At 44.7% G+C, this 20,304-nt stretch overlaps 1 protein-coding gene across 1 annotated transcript in view; it reads right to left on the bottom strand.

The window, feature by feature from the left end:
- The window catches only part of LOC136624520 (zinc finger protein 271-like), a 46,511-nt gene extending 29,319 nt beyond the window's left edge, over positions 1-17,192 (bottom strand). Inside the window, exons 1-7 of the mRNA XM_066598504.1 lie at positions 17,063-17,192; positions 9,139-9,318; positions 8,926-9,049; positions 8,779-8,843; positions 7,163-7,265; positions 5,013-5,865; positions 3,723-3,752 (exon numbers count right to left, since the gene is read on the bottom strand). Of these exons, the coding sequence (XP_066454601.1) occupies positions 3,723-3,752; positions 5,013-5,865; positions 7,163-7,265; positions 8,779-8,843; positions 8,926-9,049; positions 9,139-9,318; positions 17,063-17,140 (1,433 nt within the window). The 5' untranslated portion in view covers positions 17,141-17,192. The remainder of the gene's footprint in view (positions 1-3,722; positions 3,753-5,012; positions 5,866-7,162; positions 7,266-8,778; positions 8,844-8,925; positions 9,050-9,138; positions 9,319-17,062) is intronic.
- Between the last annotated feature and the right edge of the window lie 3,112 nt (positions 17,193-20,304).

Here is a 20,304-nt window from a genome sequence, read left to right on the forward strand (position 1 = left end):
TGGAAAAGAAAAGCCGGCATTTGGTGTTTGCGCTTGACGCAAAGAGGTCTACTTCTGGTACCCCCCACTTCTCCACAAGAAGGCTGAACACCTCTGGATGGAGTTCCCACTCTCCTGGGTCCACTTTCCTTCTGCTTAAAAAGTCTGCGGCTGAGTTCTCAGCTCCTTTTATATGAAAGGCCGATAGGGACTTTGTTGTGCCTTCCGCCCATTGAAGGATCCGCCCCGCCAGTCGTTGTAGTGGAGGATTCCTGGTGGTACCATGGTGGTGAATGAGTGATACTGTTGTCAGATTGTCTGAGAAGATCCTCACATGCTTTGCCACTAACCGTGTTTGCAGGCTACGCAGGGATTTCCATACCGCTTTAAGCTCCCTAAAGTTCGATGAGCTAGCTTTCTCGTGAACGTCCCAGGCCCCCTGTACATAACCGCCTTCAAAGTGGGCCCCCCACCCTTTGGCGCTGGAATCGGTCGTGATTATTACTGCCGGGTCCAAATTCCAATCGGATGCCTGAGACAGGTTGTCCGACGACACCCACCAACGGAGTGAAGCTCTGGCTTCCGCAGAAATAGGGATTGTCTGATCAAGCGAAGCCTGCAACTTGTCCCAATTCTGGAGAATTAGTGACTGGAGTCCACGACTATGGAACTGGGCCCAGGGTACCACGCCGATGCACGAAGTCATTAGTCCCAGGATCCGCATTGCGTCTCTTATCGTTACCCTATGTTTTTTATAGAGGTTGGAACATTCCTCTATGATAAGATGTTTTCTTAGGGGAGGAAGGGACGAATTTTGTAGACTGGAATCCAGGATGACACCCAGGAATTTCTTCCTGGTTTCTGGCTCAATGTTGGATTTTGACTCGTTAATAATCCAGCCAAGCTCCTTAAATAATTGCAATGTGGACTCCAAGTGTGATCTCAGAGTAGACGGGGAATCTGCCACCAATAGGAAGTCGTCCAAGTAGGGGATGATCATGACACCCTGATTTCGTAAGAAGGCCACCATTTCTATCACGACCTTGGAAAAAATTCGCGGAGCCGAGGAGATTCCAAATGGGAGGCAGACGAACTGAAAGTGGCAGATTTCCCCCTCCACCCCCAGCGCAAACCTCAGGAACTTTTGTGAGTTGGCGTAAATAGGGATGTGAAAATAGGCATCCTTAAGGTCTATTGTAGCCATTACGTTATCTCTGGCAATTAGAGGAGTTGCAGTTCTAATGGTTTCCATTTTGAATTTCCTATATTCAATGAATCTATTCAGTTTGAGATTGATAATGGTGCGGTGGGAGCCATCTGGTTTGGAAACCAGAAAGAGGGGGGAATAGAAACCTTTTCCCTGTTCCTTCTTGGGGACCGGGATAACCGCGCCGAGACCCTGCAGGTTCCGTACGCCCTCCAACAGAGCCTGTTCTAGGCCTAGAGACTGGGTTGGGGTTATCACAAATCTGTCCGGGGGGCGGGATAGTAGCTCGATCCTGTACCCCTCCGACACTAGGTGCAGTACCCACTCGTTAGTTGTAATACTACGCCAGCTATTGGAAAAGCGAGCCAGTCTACCCCCTACCAGGCCCGAAAGTATGGGCTGAGGGACAAAAGTTAAAGTCTTACCCCTTCCGCCCTTCGGATAAGACCATCTTCCGGTCTTCCCCTTCCCGGCGTACGTGGACGAGGGATGAGGAGTGGAGGGTCTCTTGGGTGGTCTGGTGGCAGGCAGTCCGTGACTCTTGTCAGCTGCTTTCTCCAGCAGACGATCCAGGTCTGGTCCAAATATGCGCCCACCCCGGAACGGTAGGGTACATAGCCTATTTTTGGAAGCTGAGTCCCCCGACCACTCTTTTACCCACACTGCCCTTCTGGCGGTGTTCGATAGTGCTGCCATGCGGGCTCCGAAGCGGACTGTTTCCATTGAAGCATCCGCCAGAAACCCTGTTGCCATCCGTAGCAGAGGGATGCCACTTGCGAACTCCTCCCTAGGGGCTTTTTTGTCGACTAGGGCTGCGAATTGGTCCAACCAGATTGCCATGGAACGAGCCACGGAAGTGGCCGCGATGTTGGATTTCATGATCAGACCGGAGGTAGACCAGGCTTTACGCATGGTTGTGTCCACCTTATGGTCCAACGGGTCCTTTAAGTGGGACGTATCCTCAAAGGGTAATCCGGACTTTCTGGATACCATGGCAATTGCCACATCAACTTTTGGTATCTCGTCCAAAAAGGACACCTCATCTCCCGGAAATAAAAGGCGTTCTTTGAATTCCCTAGGAATTAGCGGAGCCTGATCCACGCCCTCCCACTCATTCAGAATCAGCTGCTTGAGCGTGGCGTTTACGGGGAATGAAGATTTCCGTTGCGGGAGTAACCCCAGAACATATCCTCCTGGACTGTGCGGGGTTGCTGCACGTCTTCCTCCACCTGCATGGTTCTGCGTACAGCTTTTAGCAGTTGATCCATGTCTGAGGTAGAGAAAAGATATTTTTTGTCCTCCTGCGTCACTTCCCCATCAAAATCCATATTTTCCGCTATGTCGGAGTCGGACTCAGACACCACCGGAACCGACCTGCGTGTAACCCCGGAAGGCCCAGGTTGGAGGTCCGAGAGGGAGGACTGCACTTCTTCCCGGACGACTGACCGAATTTCGGCCATAAGGGAAGTTTTTTCCTCCTGCATAACTTTTGCGGAACAGGTAGCACATAACGTTTTTGTGCAGGAGTCATCGAGTTTGGTTAGACATACTGGACATTTTTTACTCCTTCGTCTAGCCTCCCTCGGTTTTTGAGTATCCCTGTCCTGTAAGACAAGGGAAACTCTGTTAGTCGGGAAGTGTATGTAGTGCAGGTGTAGGTTTGTCCACCGGACCACTTACAGTTTGGAGGGTCTCTGGGTCCTCTGGCCGACATCTTGCGTCTTGCAGGAACGCTTCCTGTACTTAGGATCGTTCCTTAGCGTGGGGAAACACCACCAGCTGATGCAGGGGCAGCAGATTTTTAAATTCGGCGCTGGCCGCGCCAGGCCACGCCCCCTTTGCAGGCCACACCCCCTTTGCGGAGCGTCTGATGTCGCCACGCTGTATTACGCCGCCCTGGAGCGCTCCTGTCGGCCCTGGACCCGGAGATGGCGGCCGCCGCCTGAAATGACGGCCGCAGTGGTGCCGGCAGCCCGTACTTGGACCCCGGCCCACGCAGTCCCCGGAAAGCGCCCAGATGGGGTCCTTCCCACTGGGGTTGCCGGGGCTGCCCGAAGAAAAACGCCGCCGCTTCGCCGGTAAGTCCTCCTCCGGCATGGGACAGCTTCGCTGGAGCTCTGCCGTTGCTGTCCTGAAGGGACAGGAAAAACACTGGTGTTGGTGGAGGGGAGGTTCTTTTTATACTCTGCCTCTTCCTGTCCCTTCAGGTCAGCAGGTGAGCAACCTCCAGAGTATGCTGTCATGATGTCATGGGGAAATTGCACATAAACTGTTGTTTGGACGCACAGCAGGACTCTGAAGGATAGGAGGGCAGATATTACTGGAATCGTTTTCATATGCTATTTTGCATTTACAGGGCCCCAGAGGTGCCCAAAATAGTAGAACCTCCCCAAAAAGAGACTCCTTTTTAGAAATTGCACTATTTAGTGTATTCATCTAATGGTGTTATTAATAGTTTTGTTTGTGGTCTTAAAGGGGTTGTCCAAGTTAAAAGTTTTTAAGAACGGATCCTACTTGGGAAAAGTAAAGCTTATACTCACTTCTCCCCGTTTGTCTGCCGCCGCAGCTCCTAGTCTTTCCCGTGATGTATTCTTTACAGTCTGCAGCAGCGTTTGCAGAGGACTTCACAAGCTGCTATAGCCAATGAAAGAGCTTAGCGAGTGATAGCTGAGTTTTCTCATTGGCTGCAGCAGCCTGTTTCCAGGCCATCACAAGCTGCTGTAGTCTGCAAACAGCACAACATAGGACAGATTCAGAGCCACAGTGCAGTATTATTTTTACTTGCTTCCCATGGGGAACCAGTTTTTGCAAAAAACTAACCTTGAAAATTCCCTTTACTGATATGTCAATTTATACTGTGGGGACGTAGGTAAGCTGCGCAGAGTACATTAGGGCTTAATAATATTTGGTGAGAGAGAGCGAATAGGAAAGAGAGTAATTCTGTCCTTGTTGTACTGGTTTTGTTTTTAAAACATTCACCGGACAGTATAAAGGACATGTTACCTTTATTCTAAGGGGCAGTATGATTACAGTGATACCAAGTTTATATGGTTTCTTTTATTTTTTTAAATATTGAACAATAGAAGTAGATACAGGCAGAGTCCTGACTCACTGTATGTCTAGGGCCCAAATATGCCACTTGCAGATGAAGAGGTCTGCCTCCTATGGACACTAAGTTAAAACTGATTAGTTTGGTGCCTGCATGATGATATATAGCTAGTGGGAGGAGCCAACACTTTTTCTGCTGCTTAGTGTCTGCCTTCAAGTAGCAGTAGCTATACCCAAGGTCTTCAGCTGTGTTTCCCAATGACATGGATGAAAACCTTTATTTTTCCACATTTATTTATCACACAAAAGAACCTGAAGATGCAATCAGTTAGGCCTTACTGCAGCGCAGTGTTTCACCTATTACTGTCAGTGAAATAATTGACATCCCTAGGCCACTGAACATGGCAGACCAGGAGGTCATTATAAGGCCTCTGGCTGCCAGAGAAACCATCAGCACACAATGATTTCATTATGGGGGTACTGTTGGGGTGAAGGAGTAAGCCCAATACCTCACTAAGCTCTCTAGATGCCGTTGTCTGCATTGATGGCCATATCTATAGGATTATATAGCTGGGACTGGAGCTAAACTCAATCCTAGCAGCTGCAGAGGAACAGTGCCTAATCAGTACGAGTGCTGGGAAGGAAAGAATTTGGATTTTTTGTTGTTGTGCTATTCATCAATTAAAAAGAATAGCAAACAAAAAAAAACACAAAGTGACTTCGTCACTGATGACTTATTTGAGAAAATGGGATATTGTGGGTGATACAGCTCTCAAACTCAAAATCATAAAATGGCTTCTGTCCTGTGTGATTTTTTTGATGGTCAATAAGACATGATTTCCTAGCAAAACATTTCCCACATTCTGAACATGAAAATGGTTTCTCCCCCGTGTGAATTCTCTGATGTCTAACAAGATGTGATTTAGAATTAAAACCTTTCCCACAATCTGAACATGAAAATGGCTTCTCCCCCGTGTGAATTCTTTGATGTCTAACAAGATTTGATTTAGAATTAAAACCTTTCCCACATTCTGAACATGTAAATGGCTTCTCATGTGTGTGAATTCTCCGGTGTTTAACAAGATGTGATGTCTGGGTAAAACATTTCCCACATTCAGAACATAAATATGGTTTCTCCCCCGTGTGAATTCTCTGATGTTTAACAAGAACTGTTTTATATGAAAAAGATTTCCCACATTCAGTACACAAATATGGCCTCTCTTCTGTGTCAATTTGCTGATGTTTAACAAGATTGGATTTATCTGTAGAAGATTTCCAACATTCAGAACATAAAAATGACTTCTTCCCTGTGTGAATTCTCTGGTGCTTAACGAGATTTGATTTTTGTGGTAAAGCTTTCCCACATTCTGAACATGAATATGGCTTTTTCCCAGTGTTAATGCCTTCATATTCAACATCTCTTCTGCAAATTTTGTGTTGCTTACTAGTCTGTGATAAATCAGAAGATGGAAGCTGTTTAGAGGGATCAGATGATAGATCTTTGCTGTAAACGGCTGAGGGTATATCTGGGATAGTGTCAGGCTCTTCATATGTAACTTGTATGATATCATTATCTTCCACTTTACAGTCTGTTAATATCAGATGTCCCTCTGAGCTCCCGGTGTCGTCATCTGCCAAGAATAAAACTGATTTTAATATTTTTTAATATAACATTACATTTATTTTAATAAATTTCTATATTAAATATTCATTTATTCAAATTCAATTATTCAAGGGATTTCCCATTAATATTAGGTACAATATTCAATCGAGCACCTAATCTGACAACCATCTTAATGGACCAATCACTTTAGTTCATTAAAACCGAGTACTTCCACATTGTAGCACATGTTCTGCGCAGATTTCCTCCCTGCGGTGACGGTAATTTCCTACCTCCAGCAGGCGCTCTCAGCTGCTGCTCTTATCTGCGCCTCATAGGGCTTGTAAGATTACAGAGCGCAGGAGCCGTACGAGCCGTGGATAAGAGCTGCTGACGCCCCCTGCTGTAAACTGCCCTGTACTGCGCTGTAACAATAGTCTGCTGATCATGTGCTGCTGACCAGGGAATAAAGACACTGTTAGAAGGCCCGCACCGCCATTATCAGTGGGCACAGATATGGTTGTAGCCATTCACTAACCCTGCTGATTGATATTTGTACTAAGATGTGTGTAACGTCTTACTGAGCATGCCCAGTAAACAGTAAGTTTTTTCAGCAATCGAGGAGAGGAAACATGATCAGGGCTCATTCACACGGCTGGATACACAGCATATTCAGAGACGGAAACACATATAAAAAAGCCACATGTGAATAAATCCATTCAAACCATTGGGTTATATTCATTCCATTTCACGTGCGTAATACAGAGGATGAACGTGACCTGACGGTAACTGCTTACACAGAGGCACTAATGGAGGAGGGGAGTGACCAATAAATGATGTTGCCCAGGGAGGACGTAACCTACAACTCAAATAATTAAATAAGGAGAGACATGGAGTTCTTTGTACAATATTGCTCCTTTCTTTATAGTACATGGGGTCTCAGCCGGGAGCAGACGCGATGTGAGGAGAAGCTGAATGCAGCCTGGAGATGACTTCTTACACGGCGCCTGCGGCCGGACTAAAATACTAGAGGAAATAATATAATTATCACCATGTATTCCAGGATTAATAGAAAACTATAATGATGACTGATCTGTACCCGTTGCAGAGTGCAGGAACATAGTGATCTGTTAGCTACAGGATTAGGATCGGCATATGACCCTTTGTGCGAGGACAACAGGAGGAGCACCGGCAGAGCTGCACACAACGACCTCCAGCAGAGAGAAACCCTCCATGAGGAGGCCGACTCCATATGTACTATGGCTGAATAAGGGAATATACAGCTAAAAACCCCGACAACACAGACTCTTCTCTACATGTAGTCTCACCTGGGGCGTCATCTGTAGGGATCTCCTCCTTACACGGCTGATCCCCCATCACATGTGTCTCTGTAGCATCAATAGGGATCAGATCTTCATCCAAATTCACAAGCTGTGAAATAAATATTGTAAAAGTCATCACACAGTTGGAGAAGTCGTGTGGGAGGTTTTATGTGGCCAGAAAATTAATTATTATGGGTGTGGTGACTGAGCGCAGACCTTAGAGGGCAGTGTAGCGGAGAGTGAGACAGCAATCACGGTGGCTCTGCTGCTCCTCTTGGAAGGTACAATGCGGCCCCACTCAGCTGTGCACAGTGGTAAAATCAGGCAGTTCTTATATCGTGCTACCTCTGGAGTCAGGTAGGGGACGATGTTGTTTTGTCATGATGCCAGCTTGTGTATAGGTAGGGACCCGTTCCCAGTGAAATTATAAATACAAAAATGTATAGAAAATAAAACAAAAATGGGGGTAGTAATCCGGACTGTCCTGTGTGAAGTGTGGTAGCTCAGTGCTGATGTTGGGGATGGTGGGAAGCACTCCAGGAAGCAGGCTTGGGTGGTGAAAACACTAACGCTTTATTTAGACAGAATTCTTCTCTTGGTAGCAGTTACACACTTCACTTGCATGAAGTAGATAACCATGAGCATTATTAGATCGCAGATTCCACATCCATCATTCATTATAGATTCAGTTAACTAGTGTGGATGGAAGGGTTACTTAGTTACTGGCTTACTTCTTTACTCTGGCTTCTGTTTCTCTGTACTGTTATTTCCTCCTCTTTCCTCTCTATTTCTCCCTCCTTCAAACATTCCGGAAGGGCTGTGGTTTTGAGTACTCACACTTAGGTGCTTCACTTCCCGCCATACTGGCTTTAGAATAAGAATGGTTTCCTTGTTCCGGTCTCTATCCCAGGACTCTCTTGAACAAAACTGTAGCAGGGACTTGGAAGACTAACTGCAGCTGTTCTCCTGGTTCCTCCCTTGTCTCTATCTCAGGCTCCCCTTAACTAGACTGGCTAATCATGCCCACTCTCTACCTTTTATACCTTCTACATCAACCAACCCTGAGCTAGGGAAAATTAACTATCCAATCCGTGATCTAGCTAGGGGTGGTTTGCAGTTTTGAGAGCATATTAGGTTGAATTTGCTGAGTCATGCAAGGCTAGATTGTAGGAACACTTGAAATTAACGCTTTAGTGACTAATTAAGTCACATGCACCTAATTGGAATGGAAGTATATAAACAAAAACAACATAACATTTCATAATTACTCTACATCACATTAAGGCCTGATTGTACGAGTAGAGTCGGCAAAGCAAGTGCTAGAGTACCCAACTCTGGGCTACTACACAGGGAGCAGGAATGACATGACAGCAGCAGTTATCTGGGGTAAATACCCGCAGGTCTCCTATATAACTCCAACCTTTTTTATTCCAACCAGAATCTCCAGAACCAGAAAATAGTGATAAGATGCGGAGATCTAATGTCTGCGGTCGGCTGTAATCCTGCCATCTCCAGCTTTCTCATTACACAAGTATCAATCATATAATAAGACTGAACACAAGACCTTCCCAGCCGTCCTACAGACCAGAGGGAAGATTTCATGAGACCTTCTCTCCATCTACCTGATCATCCTGTGGAAGAAGAGGCCGGGGACATCTCTCCGCTGCTGTTCTCTTACTGGATCTACCTGCAGAAAACACAGACAGCCACTGAATTCATTCTCTACATACAAATAATAAAGGCCGTGTGGATTTAGCCCTGTCTATTACCTGGTGGTGGGAGGGGCTGGTGGTCCTCCATCATGACGTCCTTGTACAGATCCTTGTGTCCTTCTAAATACTCCCACTCCTCCATGGAGAAATAGACAGTGACGTCCCGGCACCTTATAGGAACCTGACAACACAATGATATAGTCATCACCCAGACACGTTATACCACCATAGCGTTACTGTATAATGTCCCAGCATTCCCAGCAATGTCACCTCTCCAGTCAGCAGCTCAATCATCTTGTTGGTGAGTTCTAGGATCTTCTGCTCATTGATCTCCTCCAGTATCAGGGGGTGAGGTGGAGGCCCTGTGATTGGGCTCAAGGGTCTTCCCCATTCATCAGACACCGGGGCCTGACAGCCATCACTAGAAGTCTTCTTCACTACAGTGTAATCCTGTTTATAGGGAGATACATCCATAAATATCACTGCAGACATTTCCAGAGTCCTTCATGTCTCCAATTACATCCATGTGTTATTAAGGTTCTGTTCACACATGTGTTCAGCATTGTTTTTGGTTCGAACAGAAAGGGAGGAAATGGGTGAGGAAGTAAAGGTGCTGGGAAGTAGGAGGCAGTGATCATGCTATCCTTGAATCTTGGATAACAAGCGGAGAAAGACCTGAGAAGACTCATACCTCAAGGTTGGATTTTGTAAAGATAGATTTTAATGGACTCAGAAAGAAGGTAGGAAGAATGCAATGACTAGATGTTTTTAAGGACAGAAATATCGCAAAATGAGATTCTCAAAGCACAAGTGTTAACAATCCCTAAAAGAAGGAAGAATGGGAAGCATTTAAAGGGTCCAGGATGGATGAACACAGAACTTAAATACATGCTAAAAAGGAAGAAAAATGTGTTTAGCAAATGGAAAGAGGGGAAATATTTAAAGAAGAATATAGTGCAGCCTGCAGAAACTGTAGGGTAAGTGTCAGAAAAGCTGAGCCTAGTAATGAATTGAGGCTTGCAACAGAGACTAAAATTGCAACAGAGACTAAAATTAACAAAAAAAGGATATTGTGGGTATGTCAAAAGCAAAAGAAAAGTCAAAGATGCTATAGGATGTTTACAGGATGAAAACGGTGAATTGGTTAAAAATGCTGTTGAGAAGGCCGAACTTTTAAATTCCTGTTTTGTATCTGTCTTCTTTCAGAAAGTAGATGTAACATCAACTGATCTTCCTTCTGCTATTGAAGGAATAAAAGAATGCAGGGCATCTATAAACAGAGAGATGGCGAGGAAACACTTAACTAACTTAAATTAATTCAAGTCTCAAGGTCCAGATGAATTACATCCTAGAATATTAAAGGAAGCAGCAGAGGTAATTGCTGAACCACTCGCCATAATCTTCGAAAATTCCTAGACAACAGGAGAAGTCCCAGAAGATTGGAAAAGGACAAATGTTGTTCCTATCTTCAAAACAGGGAAGAAGGTGGATCCAGTAAACTACAGGCTTGTGAGCCTGACTTGCATACCGGGAAAAATCTTTTTACAAATTATTAAACAGGATGTATGCAAGTACTTGGATAAGAATGGAGTAATTAACCAGAGCCAACATGGGTTTGTAACAAACAATTCATGCCAGACGAATAGAATTTCCTTCTATGACAGAAGCACTGACTGGGTTGATCAGGAAAATGCAGTAGATATAGTATATCTTAACTTTAGTAAAGCTTTTCACAAAGTATCTCATACCATACTCTTTGAAAAAAATCACCAAATATGGGATGCACAAGGCAACTGTTAGGTGGATTCACAACTGGTTGATTGATCATACTCAAAGAGTGGTCATAAATGACTGCACATCCAAGTGGAAAAATGTGTTAAATGGGGTACCACAAGGCTCTGTCCTAGGCCCAGTGTTGTTCAACATTTTTATAAATGATCTGGAAGAGAGAATTGAGAGGAAAGTGATTAAATTTGCAGATGACAGAAATCTGGGAGGGATAGCTAACACTAGAGAAGAGAGAGGATTCAAAAATATCTAAAAAAGCTTATACAGTGGGCGACGACTAACAGAATGTTTTGTTTTTTTTTAAATTCGTTTTATTTTGAGAAAACTGAAGCATTATAGAATACAGAATATAAAGAATTTTGTTAGTTGTATCATCGTTCATACATATATTTCCATTGTATTTGAATCAATATAGCTTATTGCTGTATTCCTTGAATAACTTGACAACAATAAACTTTATAACTTTTCAAAAACGGTTCTGCTCTGGTTTGTTTCGGTTTTAATAAAAACTGTAGTGCAGGTCTGCTGACACTTATCTGGAGGGGGGGTGTGAGTCGGGATTTGGGGCTATTCCATTTGTAGGGTAGAGTGGGAGTCAATCCATATCCCCCATATTTTCCCAAATTTGGCCGGGCATCCTCTGTTTTGGTAGATAATTTTCTCGTAGGAGATTACGGTGTTTACTATTTGGGTCCATTGTAGGATGGAGGGAGCCTCCACCGCCATCCATTTCATGGCTACTGTCTTCCGGGCCATGAACAGGACCTTTTCAAGAAAGGTGCGGGTATGGTGTGGCCATATTTCCTCCTCCAATAGGCCAAATAGCGCCACCTTGGGGTCTAATTCAATAGTCAGTGGGGGAGGCAGTAGTGTGTTTATGAGGTTGGTAATTTCCGACCAGTATTCATTGATTGGGGGGCATTCCCATATCAAGTGCCAGAAGTTCGCCTCTGGTTGACGGCATCTGTGGCAAGCATTTGTGGATGCTGCGCCCATTCTGTATAGGCGGCTAGGGGTAAGATAGGCTTGGTACGTTATGTATAGTTGGATTAATTTGTTATTTACAGCAGGGGAAACTACCAGGTGGGATTCGGAGATGTCCTGCCATTCCTCGGGTGTGAGAGATGGAATAACTTGCTTCCATTTATCATATGCTACAGGTGGGTTAGGGGCTATTTTGGCCAAGAGGAGATGCGTGTATAGGGCCGAGATTAGCCCCCTGGGTCCCTGAGACTTGAGGATGCCGATTGTAGGGAATTTAGATATGTGTGTTGAAGCCCGTGGGAATTGGGAATTTAGGGCGTGTCTCAGCTGGAAAAAGCTAAATAGTTGGAGATGTGGGGACTGCAGCTTGTCACGTAGTTCTGTGAATGTAGGGAGTATTTCGTCTGTGTATAAGTCGTTTAGTGTGTGTACCCCTTGGGCCATCCAATATTGTGGATCTGGGATTGATTGTAGGGCGGTGAGACCAGGGTTATTCCAGAGACAGAGCTCGGGTATTATGTCTCGGTATCGTTGCAGCGCCTTCACCTCCCTCCACACCCCAAGGGCTAGTCTGTGAAGCGGGACCACATCGGAGGGGTTGGTGTATTGTGGGAATTCTAGGTAATTTAAAAGATTATTGCCTTTTACTTGCTTCGCCAGTTGTTTGTCTGCTATGGGCAGCTCCCCGTTCAAGACCCAGGTCCGTATGTTCCTCAGCTGTCCTGCCAAGTAGTAAAGTCGGAGGTCCGGGAGGGCCATTCCGGCTTGCTCTTTGGGTCTTTGTAATGTCGACAAGCTTAGTTTGGAACGAGTGGAGTTCCATACAAAGGAGATGATCAGGGAGTTTAATGTCCGAAAGAAGCGTTTGGGGACTGTTACTGGCATGTGCTGTAGTATATATAAACATTTAGGCTGGATGGCCATTTTAACAAGGTTTATGCGCCCTGCCACAGAGAGTGGTAGTTTGGTGCATCCCTTTAGTTTGTGTTTTATATTGTCCAGCAACGGGTCTATATTTTCTGCTATAGCGTCATTGTGGTCGTACGGCATTAGTATTCCCAGGTATTTGAATGTCTGGACTGGTCTTAGCCCGTATTTAGTTACGTAGGGGTCGTTTCCAGGGTTGGAGTTTGTGTATAGGATTGTCGATTTAGACCAGTTGACATATAGACCCGAACAACTGGAGAACCTATCTATGTGGGTCATGGTCTGGGAAAATGAGTTCGTTGGGTCTGATAAAAAAAAAATTGTATCATCCGCGTATAGTCCCACCTTACTCTCAATGTCCATCCATCTAATACCTTTTACATTGGGGGTGCCTCTCAGACGTATCGCCAACGCCTCAATGGCTATGGCAAATAGGGCCGGGGATAGGGGGCATCCCTGTCGGGTACCTCTTGCCAGTTGGAATTCGGGTGATGGGATGCCGTTTACCACTACATTCGCGCTCCTGGATTTATATATGATTTTGATCCATTGTTTAAATTTGGGTCCAAATCCAAAGCGGGCCAGACAGGCCTCGAGAAAAGCCCACTCCAGTGAGTCAAAGGCCTTTGCCATGTCCAGTGAGACTAAAGCCCAGGGCATATTATATTGCTTTCCCAGTTGCATAGCCGTCTGGACTCTAGGGATATTTATTGTCGTGGATTTCCCAGGCATGAAACCCGTCTGGTCCGGATGGACAATGGACAGAATCACTTGATTTAATCTAGTTGCTAGGATTTTGGTAAGGATTTTGTAATCGGCATTTACCAGTGAGATTGGGCGGTAGGAGCTACAGTCTGTCGGATCTTTTCCAGGTTTCTGTATCACCACTATGGAGGCTTTGTAGAATGAAGATGGGAGGGTGTTGTCTATTTGGGCTTGATTTAATGTCTCCAATAGTAGCGGGGTTAATTGTTCACTGTATTTCCGGTACGTCTCTATTGGGAGGCCATCTGGACCGGGTGACTTATTAGGGGCCATATCCCTAATTACCTGCTGGATCTCCTCCAGCGTGATAGGGGCTTCCAGAAGTTCGACCTGATCTACGGATAAGGTTGGGAAGTTTAAGTCCTCCAAGTAGCTCAGGGTATCCGCCACTGTGCTCTGAGAGGAAGAGTTGTACAGATTACTATAGAAATCTTTGAAACAGTTTGTAATGGATGGGCCGTCAGTCAGCTCTACTCCGTCTTGGCTTTTGATCCTAAGGACCGTATTTGTTTTGTTTCCCCGCCTAATAAGGGTGGCCAGTAGGTGACTGGATTGATTTCCCAGTTCAAAATAATGTTGCTTGGTAAAGAATAATTTGCGTTTAGCTTTAGCATATATTTGATGTTTATGAAGGCAAAGTAAGCTGAGCCAGGCTGTTTTATTGGCATCTATGGGGTTGGATGTGTATATCTTTTCGGCCTCTATTGTCTAGGTTTCGAGCTCCCTGTCGGCCTGGGCTGTCGATTTTTTAATGTATGAGATGGCGGACCTAAGGAATCCCCTTACGTAGGCCTTCAGGGTATCCCATTTCAGGGCGGGGTGGGTATTCTCGTTGTGAGCCTCTAGGAACAGGGATATATGGAAAGGCATTTGGTCGTCTGGTCCGATTAATTTCAACCAAAAGGGATGGAGCCTCCAAGTAGGTACTATAATTTGTTGAGGGAATTTCAGCGTTAGCAGTATGGGGCTGTGATCGGATATGCCACGTGGGCAGTGCGTGATGTTGGAGAGGTATAATGCTAATTCCGCTGAGCTAAATATATAGTCAATCCTTGCCAGCGCACTGTGTCCCGGGGAATGACAGGTGAACTCTCGCACGTCAGGGTGTTTAAATCGCCAGAGATCGATCCAGCCGACACTTTCGATTAATTGTTTAAGGGAAGAGTTTTGGGTGGGGGTCATGTTAGGGGATATGTGGAATCTGTCTACGGCTGAGTCCATTACCATGTGAAAGTCACCTAGGCAAATCACCCCCGCCGAGGGGTATTGATGTGCGTATGTTATAGCGGATTGTAAAAGGTGGAGGTTATTATGTGGTGGGTTATAGATGGATAGGATAATATAGGGCTTGGAGTCGATTTCGCCAAATATGAATATGAACCTGCTTTCGGGGTCCCTGCGAGTATTGATAGGGTTCCAACGCACTGACCTATGGATGAGCACGGAGACGCCTCTAGAGGAGGAGGTATGAAAGGAGTGAGCAGCCCATTGCACCCACGGTTTTGCAAGGGCGTCGGCCTTTTCTTTAATTAGGTGGGTCTCTTGCAAACTTATTATGTGCGGGTTAGTTTGCCGAATATAGGTAAAGACCGCTCTTCGCTTAAGGGCGGTGCCGAGACCCCAGACGTTCCAACTAAGGCATTTTAAAGCCATTTCTGATTATGTGGGTGTGTACTTGAAGTGTTGCCTCTATGTCCCTGGGGTAGGGGGAAAAGGGGAAAATCGGTGGGTGTAGGGAGGGGAGTTGTGTCGGTGCAGACCTGCTAAGAATGTTGTTAAAGAGCAGATTACAACAGTTTAAACCTTTAACCTTTGACATTTTGCTTAATTTCGGCATAAATGTCAAAAACATCAAACAAAAATAAAACAATTTAGCTACAATCTATTCAGAAGTAGCAGATGTTTCTCTAATATGGGGGGGGGGAGGGGGGAATATCCCGGTGGCCTACAGAGGATCGTGGGTATTTGCCAGATCTGTTGGCGATTCAAAGATGTTGTCGCCTCAACAGAATGGTATTTAACAAGGAGAAATGTAAAGTCCTACATCTGGGCAGGAAAAATGAAAAAAGCACATACAGAATGGGAGGAATTGGGCTAAGCAGCAGCACATGTGAAAAAGACTTGGGTATACTAATAGATCATAGACTGAACATGAATCAACAGTGTGATGCAGCAGCCAAAAAGGCAAACACAATTCTGGGATGTATTAATAGAAGCATAGAGTCTAGATCACGTGAGGTCATTATCCCCCTCTACTCTTCCTCAGTCAGACCTCATCTGGAATACTGTGTCCAGTTCTGGGCACCCCACTTTAAAAAAGACATAGACGCCCTCCTTCTTATAGGTATAGGAAACATTCCCAGAAGCCACAGGGTAATTGTATCTCACATACTCCATTCGGCACGTATATTAATAGCGAGGAAATGGAGATCTAAGTATATCCGCTCTATTGAAGAAATACAAGAAACTGTCAATCTAAACTGTATCTATGAGAAATCAATGGCTCTCCAAAAAAACACTCTGGCCCGATTTAGGAAAGATTGGGCAGTATGGCTCCAAATAACAAAAATGCCGACAGGATTCGACTAATTAAACGCAGACTCTCTCCTCTCCGGTTCTCCGCCCCCTTCCTCCGCCCTGCCTTCCCCACCGGTGAGATGAGATTAGCGTTGTATACTACGCACATGGGTTGTGGCCTGTACTGATATGTGACAACACAGGCTTCAATGGCCTATGCTATCGCTTTCTCTGAATGCAACCCCCTGTTTTCAGGAATTTTTAAGCAAAGAATAGTACAAAAAGAACTTTGACATTACCGCTCAAATGCAATTGCAAATGTTCTGATTCCTTTGAAATTAAAGTTATAACCTTTCCAATGTCCCTATCCTTTCCCCCCCTCCTCCCCCTCCCTATCTTTCCTCCCTACATAAGATGTAATATGCAATGTTTACAATTAATAACGAAACTTCTGCATATCAATCTAAAATGTTGTATATTTGGAAATGCCAATAAAAATCTAATGTTTAAAAAAAAAAAAAAAAAGACACACAAATTGGAGCAAATTCAGAGAAGAGTTAAGAAGATGGTGAGCGGTCTGCAAATCATGTCCTATGAGGAACGGTTAAAGGATCTGGGAATGTTTAGCTTGCAAGAAAGAAGGCTAAGAGGATACTTAATAGTTGTCTACATATATCTGAAGGCCTGTCACAGTGTAGTTGGATCTGACCAATTCTCATTTGCAGAAGGAAAGACTAGAAGCAATAGGATGAAACTGAAAGGAAGGAGACACAGGTTAGATATTAGCAAAAAATTCTTGACAGTGAGGGTGATCAATGAGTGCAACAGGTTGCCATGGGAAGTGGTGAGTTCTCCTTCCATGGAAGTCTTCAAACAGAGGATAGACAGACATCTTATGGGATAATTTAGTGAATCCTGGAGACCCTGGAGGTCCCTTGCAACTCTATGATTCACTCTATCATTGATACAGAACAACAACATTGGAAGAGTGTCACATCTATTATATGGCCGACATCAGCAGCACCCAAGAACCCCATTGCCTTATAATAGATCTGTTGGGTATCTGTTGTTTTACCAGCAAAACTGCCCGGCCGGCTCTATTATTTTCTGGCATTTATGACCTAATCAGCAGTAAATCCTCTGCCGTAGATGTGACCAGAGACTGACAGAGATAAGAATGATGGAACGTGACATCATCCCCAGAATCTCTCACCTCTCCTGTAAGCTGGAAGAGTATCTCTAGGGTGAGGGTGAATATACTCTCCGCCATCTTGTCCCGGTTCCTATCCATTCTTGATGGGACAAGCTGTAAAATTATCTGATATAGAAGATAATCAGCCGAGGATCCTAAGTCAAAACAAGACGAAACAATGTAAAAATCATACAAAAGCCCCTGTAAAAATACAATTATTGGACATTATAACAGAAAGCGTGTGAGGAGATCTTAACCCATTAATGACCAAGCGTGGGCAGCCGCAATCAATAACAATTATAAGCAGCATGTAAGTGGGTAAGAGATGTTCCCCATCAGTACCACGTGATGTGATCATGATAATGGCTTACCATGGCAGCAGGAGGCCTGATAAAAGCCACCATGTCTGCCAGGTATCTCAACCTATCTGATCCCACCTCTGTTAGAGTCTAATAGGCTGACAGCATATGCATAGTAAGCAGTATGTCAGAAGCAAGCCGATGGTCCATGTGGCAGGGAGAGCTTGGTGTTTGGCTGTCAGAGGACAGCTAGGTACCAGCTCTTACAGCAGAGATCAGAGAAAACCTCCGATCTCTGCTGTGTTAACCCTTTACATGCTGCAGTCTATGTGACTGCAGCATGTAAAGGGCTGTCACTGCAGCATGTAAAGGGCTGTCACCATCGGACCCCTGTAATGTGATCAGGGGTTCTGATGGGTCCCTGTGGAAGTCCCCTAAAGGGACAAAAAAAAGAAATTAAGGTAAAAAAATTATTAAAAAATTTTATAAAAACACTTGTCTCCCTTTACTTTGTAAAAAAATCAAAAATACAATCACACATGTGGTATCCATGCGTCGTAATGACCCAGAGAAGGAAGTTAATACATTATTTAACCCCTTAATGACATGGCCCCTTTTTTTCTTTTTTCCCCATTTCTTTTTTCCTCCCCCCTGTTTAAAAAAATCACAACTTGTCCCGCAAAAAGCAAGCCCTTATATGGCCATGTCAATGGAAAAATGAAAAAGTTATGGCTCTTGAGACGCAACTGCAAAATTAGTTGAAATTCAATGATTAGACCATTTTAAAAAACCTGCCCTGGTGGGCACGACAGGGTGGTAGGAAACCCGCCACTCAAGGGGTTAAATGTCAGTAGCTCCAATTCTATCAGGGCTATCAACATGCTTTTGATGTCATTGTAAAGCTAACACCACAAGTATGTCTGTAGCCCTTGGCCAAGGCTTCAATTATTCATAAAATAAAAAGGAAAAAAAGCTACACAAATTTGGTATTGCCACATCCATAGCAACCTGTACTGCAAACTATTACATTATTGCTTCCACATTATTACACGACACACTACGACAGGCCATTCTGAAGGACTCCCTCCAAACTTTTGATGCTGCTGCTATTATAGTGCTATTAAAACCTAGTAAAGATCTCACTGATTGTAGCTCCAAACACCCAATCACATTAGTCAATGTTGACTACAAGATCCTAACTAAAGTCCTAACCACTAGACTAAACCAAGTTATTCTCTCCATCATTCATTCTGAGCAAACAGGCTTCATTCCGGGTAAATCCACAATTATAAATATCTGTATAATTCAGACAGCTATTCAATGTGGCAGACTACACAATATGCCCTGGGCTGTGGCATCAGTTGACTTTCCTAGATGCATGTCTTCTTCACTTTGGGTTTTGCTACGGATTGTGGATCCACTGGACCAACCAACCAAACCTAGACAGTCCTGGTGTGGTTGCCAGCTACTCCTCAAATAAAGGGACTGTTGCTAGGAAAGGGGAGACTGACCCTTGGCTGCAGAGGGAATGGCAGATCCCTACCTATAAGCAAGGTGATCGCCCTGATAAGGGTGGCCCTGCACTGGAACCTCAAGTCTGACTATTCCTGAAGGAGTAGCAAACACAGGAACTGGCAGCAGACAGAGGGGCACACAGATGCAGGACAGAGCAAGGGCAAACTATAGACAGGAATGGGAACTGATAGAAAACAAACATACAGACAGATGCAGAGCTCAGACAGAATAAACAGAATCCAGACAAACTGAGGAATGCAGACAGAACTCAGACTGCGTACTCATCAATCACTGAAATAACTACAAATTAACTTTTATTAAATCTAATATAAATAAGCCTAGTTGCTTTTTCCTGCACCACCCTTTGACCCCTTTGCGAGACCTCTGGTGGCGGATTTTGGTGTCAATGGATTTGTACCATTCTTACCACCACCAAAAAATCCTAAAATTAGACTTTCGTACGAGTTCCCTGTTAGAGCAATTTAAACCTCCCAATGTTAAGTCTATGGGCTAGTGGCTAACTGTAGCAGTGCGTGGTTACGGAGAGTGATGCGTTGCTACCGGTAAGCGACGTTGATACGAGAAGGAATGCGCTGCAACATTCCTCTTCCCCACTTCAAGTGGCAGAGTCCCTCCCTGCACGGGGTGATGGCACTCCTCCCACCACTTGATTCCTCCTCGGTGGCACACAGCGCTGACAGCCCAGTCACGTGGATTTCTGATACGCATTGTTTCCGATAGAGGGGTGCAATTGACTTCCAAGTTTTGGAGGGCTCTTTGTAAGCTCATGGGGATTTCATTGGACGTCTTCTCTGCTTACCACCCACAATCCAATGGTCAGGTAGAGCGTACTAATCAGACTCTAATTATCGTTGTGCCAGGCTGCTTTCCTGGGTGGAGTTTTCTTACAACCAGCATATTAGCAAAATGCACAAAAAGGTCCCCTTTTTCAATTGTGTATGGCCAGCAGCCCAGGATTCCCTGCCCTTTTCAACCACATCCAAGCTTCCAGCAGCGGCTTCATCTGCAGAGGTGTTTCCCAGAACATGGCAAGAGCCTAAGAGGGCTCTGGAGAGAGCAACCACCCAAATTAAGAGGTTTGTGGATCGAAGGGCCGACTTCTGCCTCTGCTTGCCCAAGGGAACAAGGTTTGGTTTTTATTCAAGCATGTCAGGTTAAAGGTTTCTTCCTATAAGCTTGCCCCGCATTTTTTGGGACCATTCATGGTGTTGAGTAGAGTCAACCCTGTGTGCTGTAAATTACGCCTTCCACCCTCCCTGCGTATCCCTAATTCATTTAAGGTCTCAATGCTTAAACCACTGGTTTTCAATAACTTTTCCAGAACTGCTATACCGATAACAACCCAGATCAACCCAGATACTACCAATGAGATCAAAGATATTCTGGACATTAAAAATGTTAGAAATACCGATAGTCCCCGACTTGTGA

Source organism: Eleutherodactylus coqui, chromosome 4 (assembly GCF_035609145.1).
Source record: "Eleutherodactylus coqui strain aEleCoq1 chromosome 4, aEleCoq1.hap1, whole genome shotgun sequence".
NCBI classification, from domain to species: domain Eukaryota; kingdom Metazoa; phylum Chordata; class Amphibia; order Anura; family Eleutherodactylidae; genus Eleutherodactylus; species Eleutherodactylus coqui.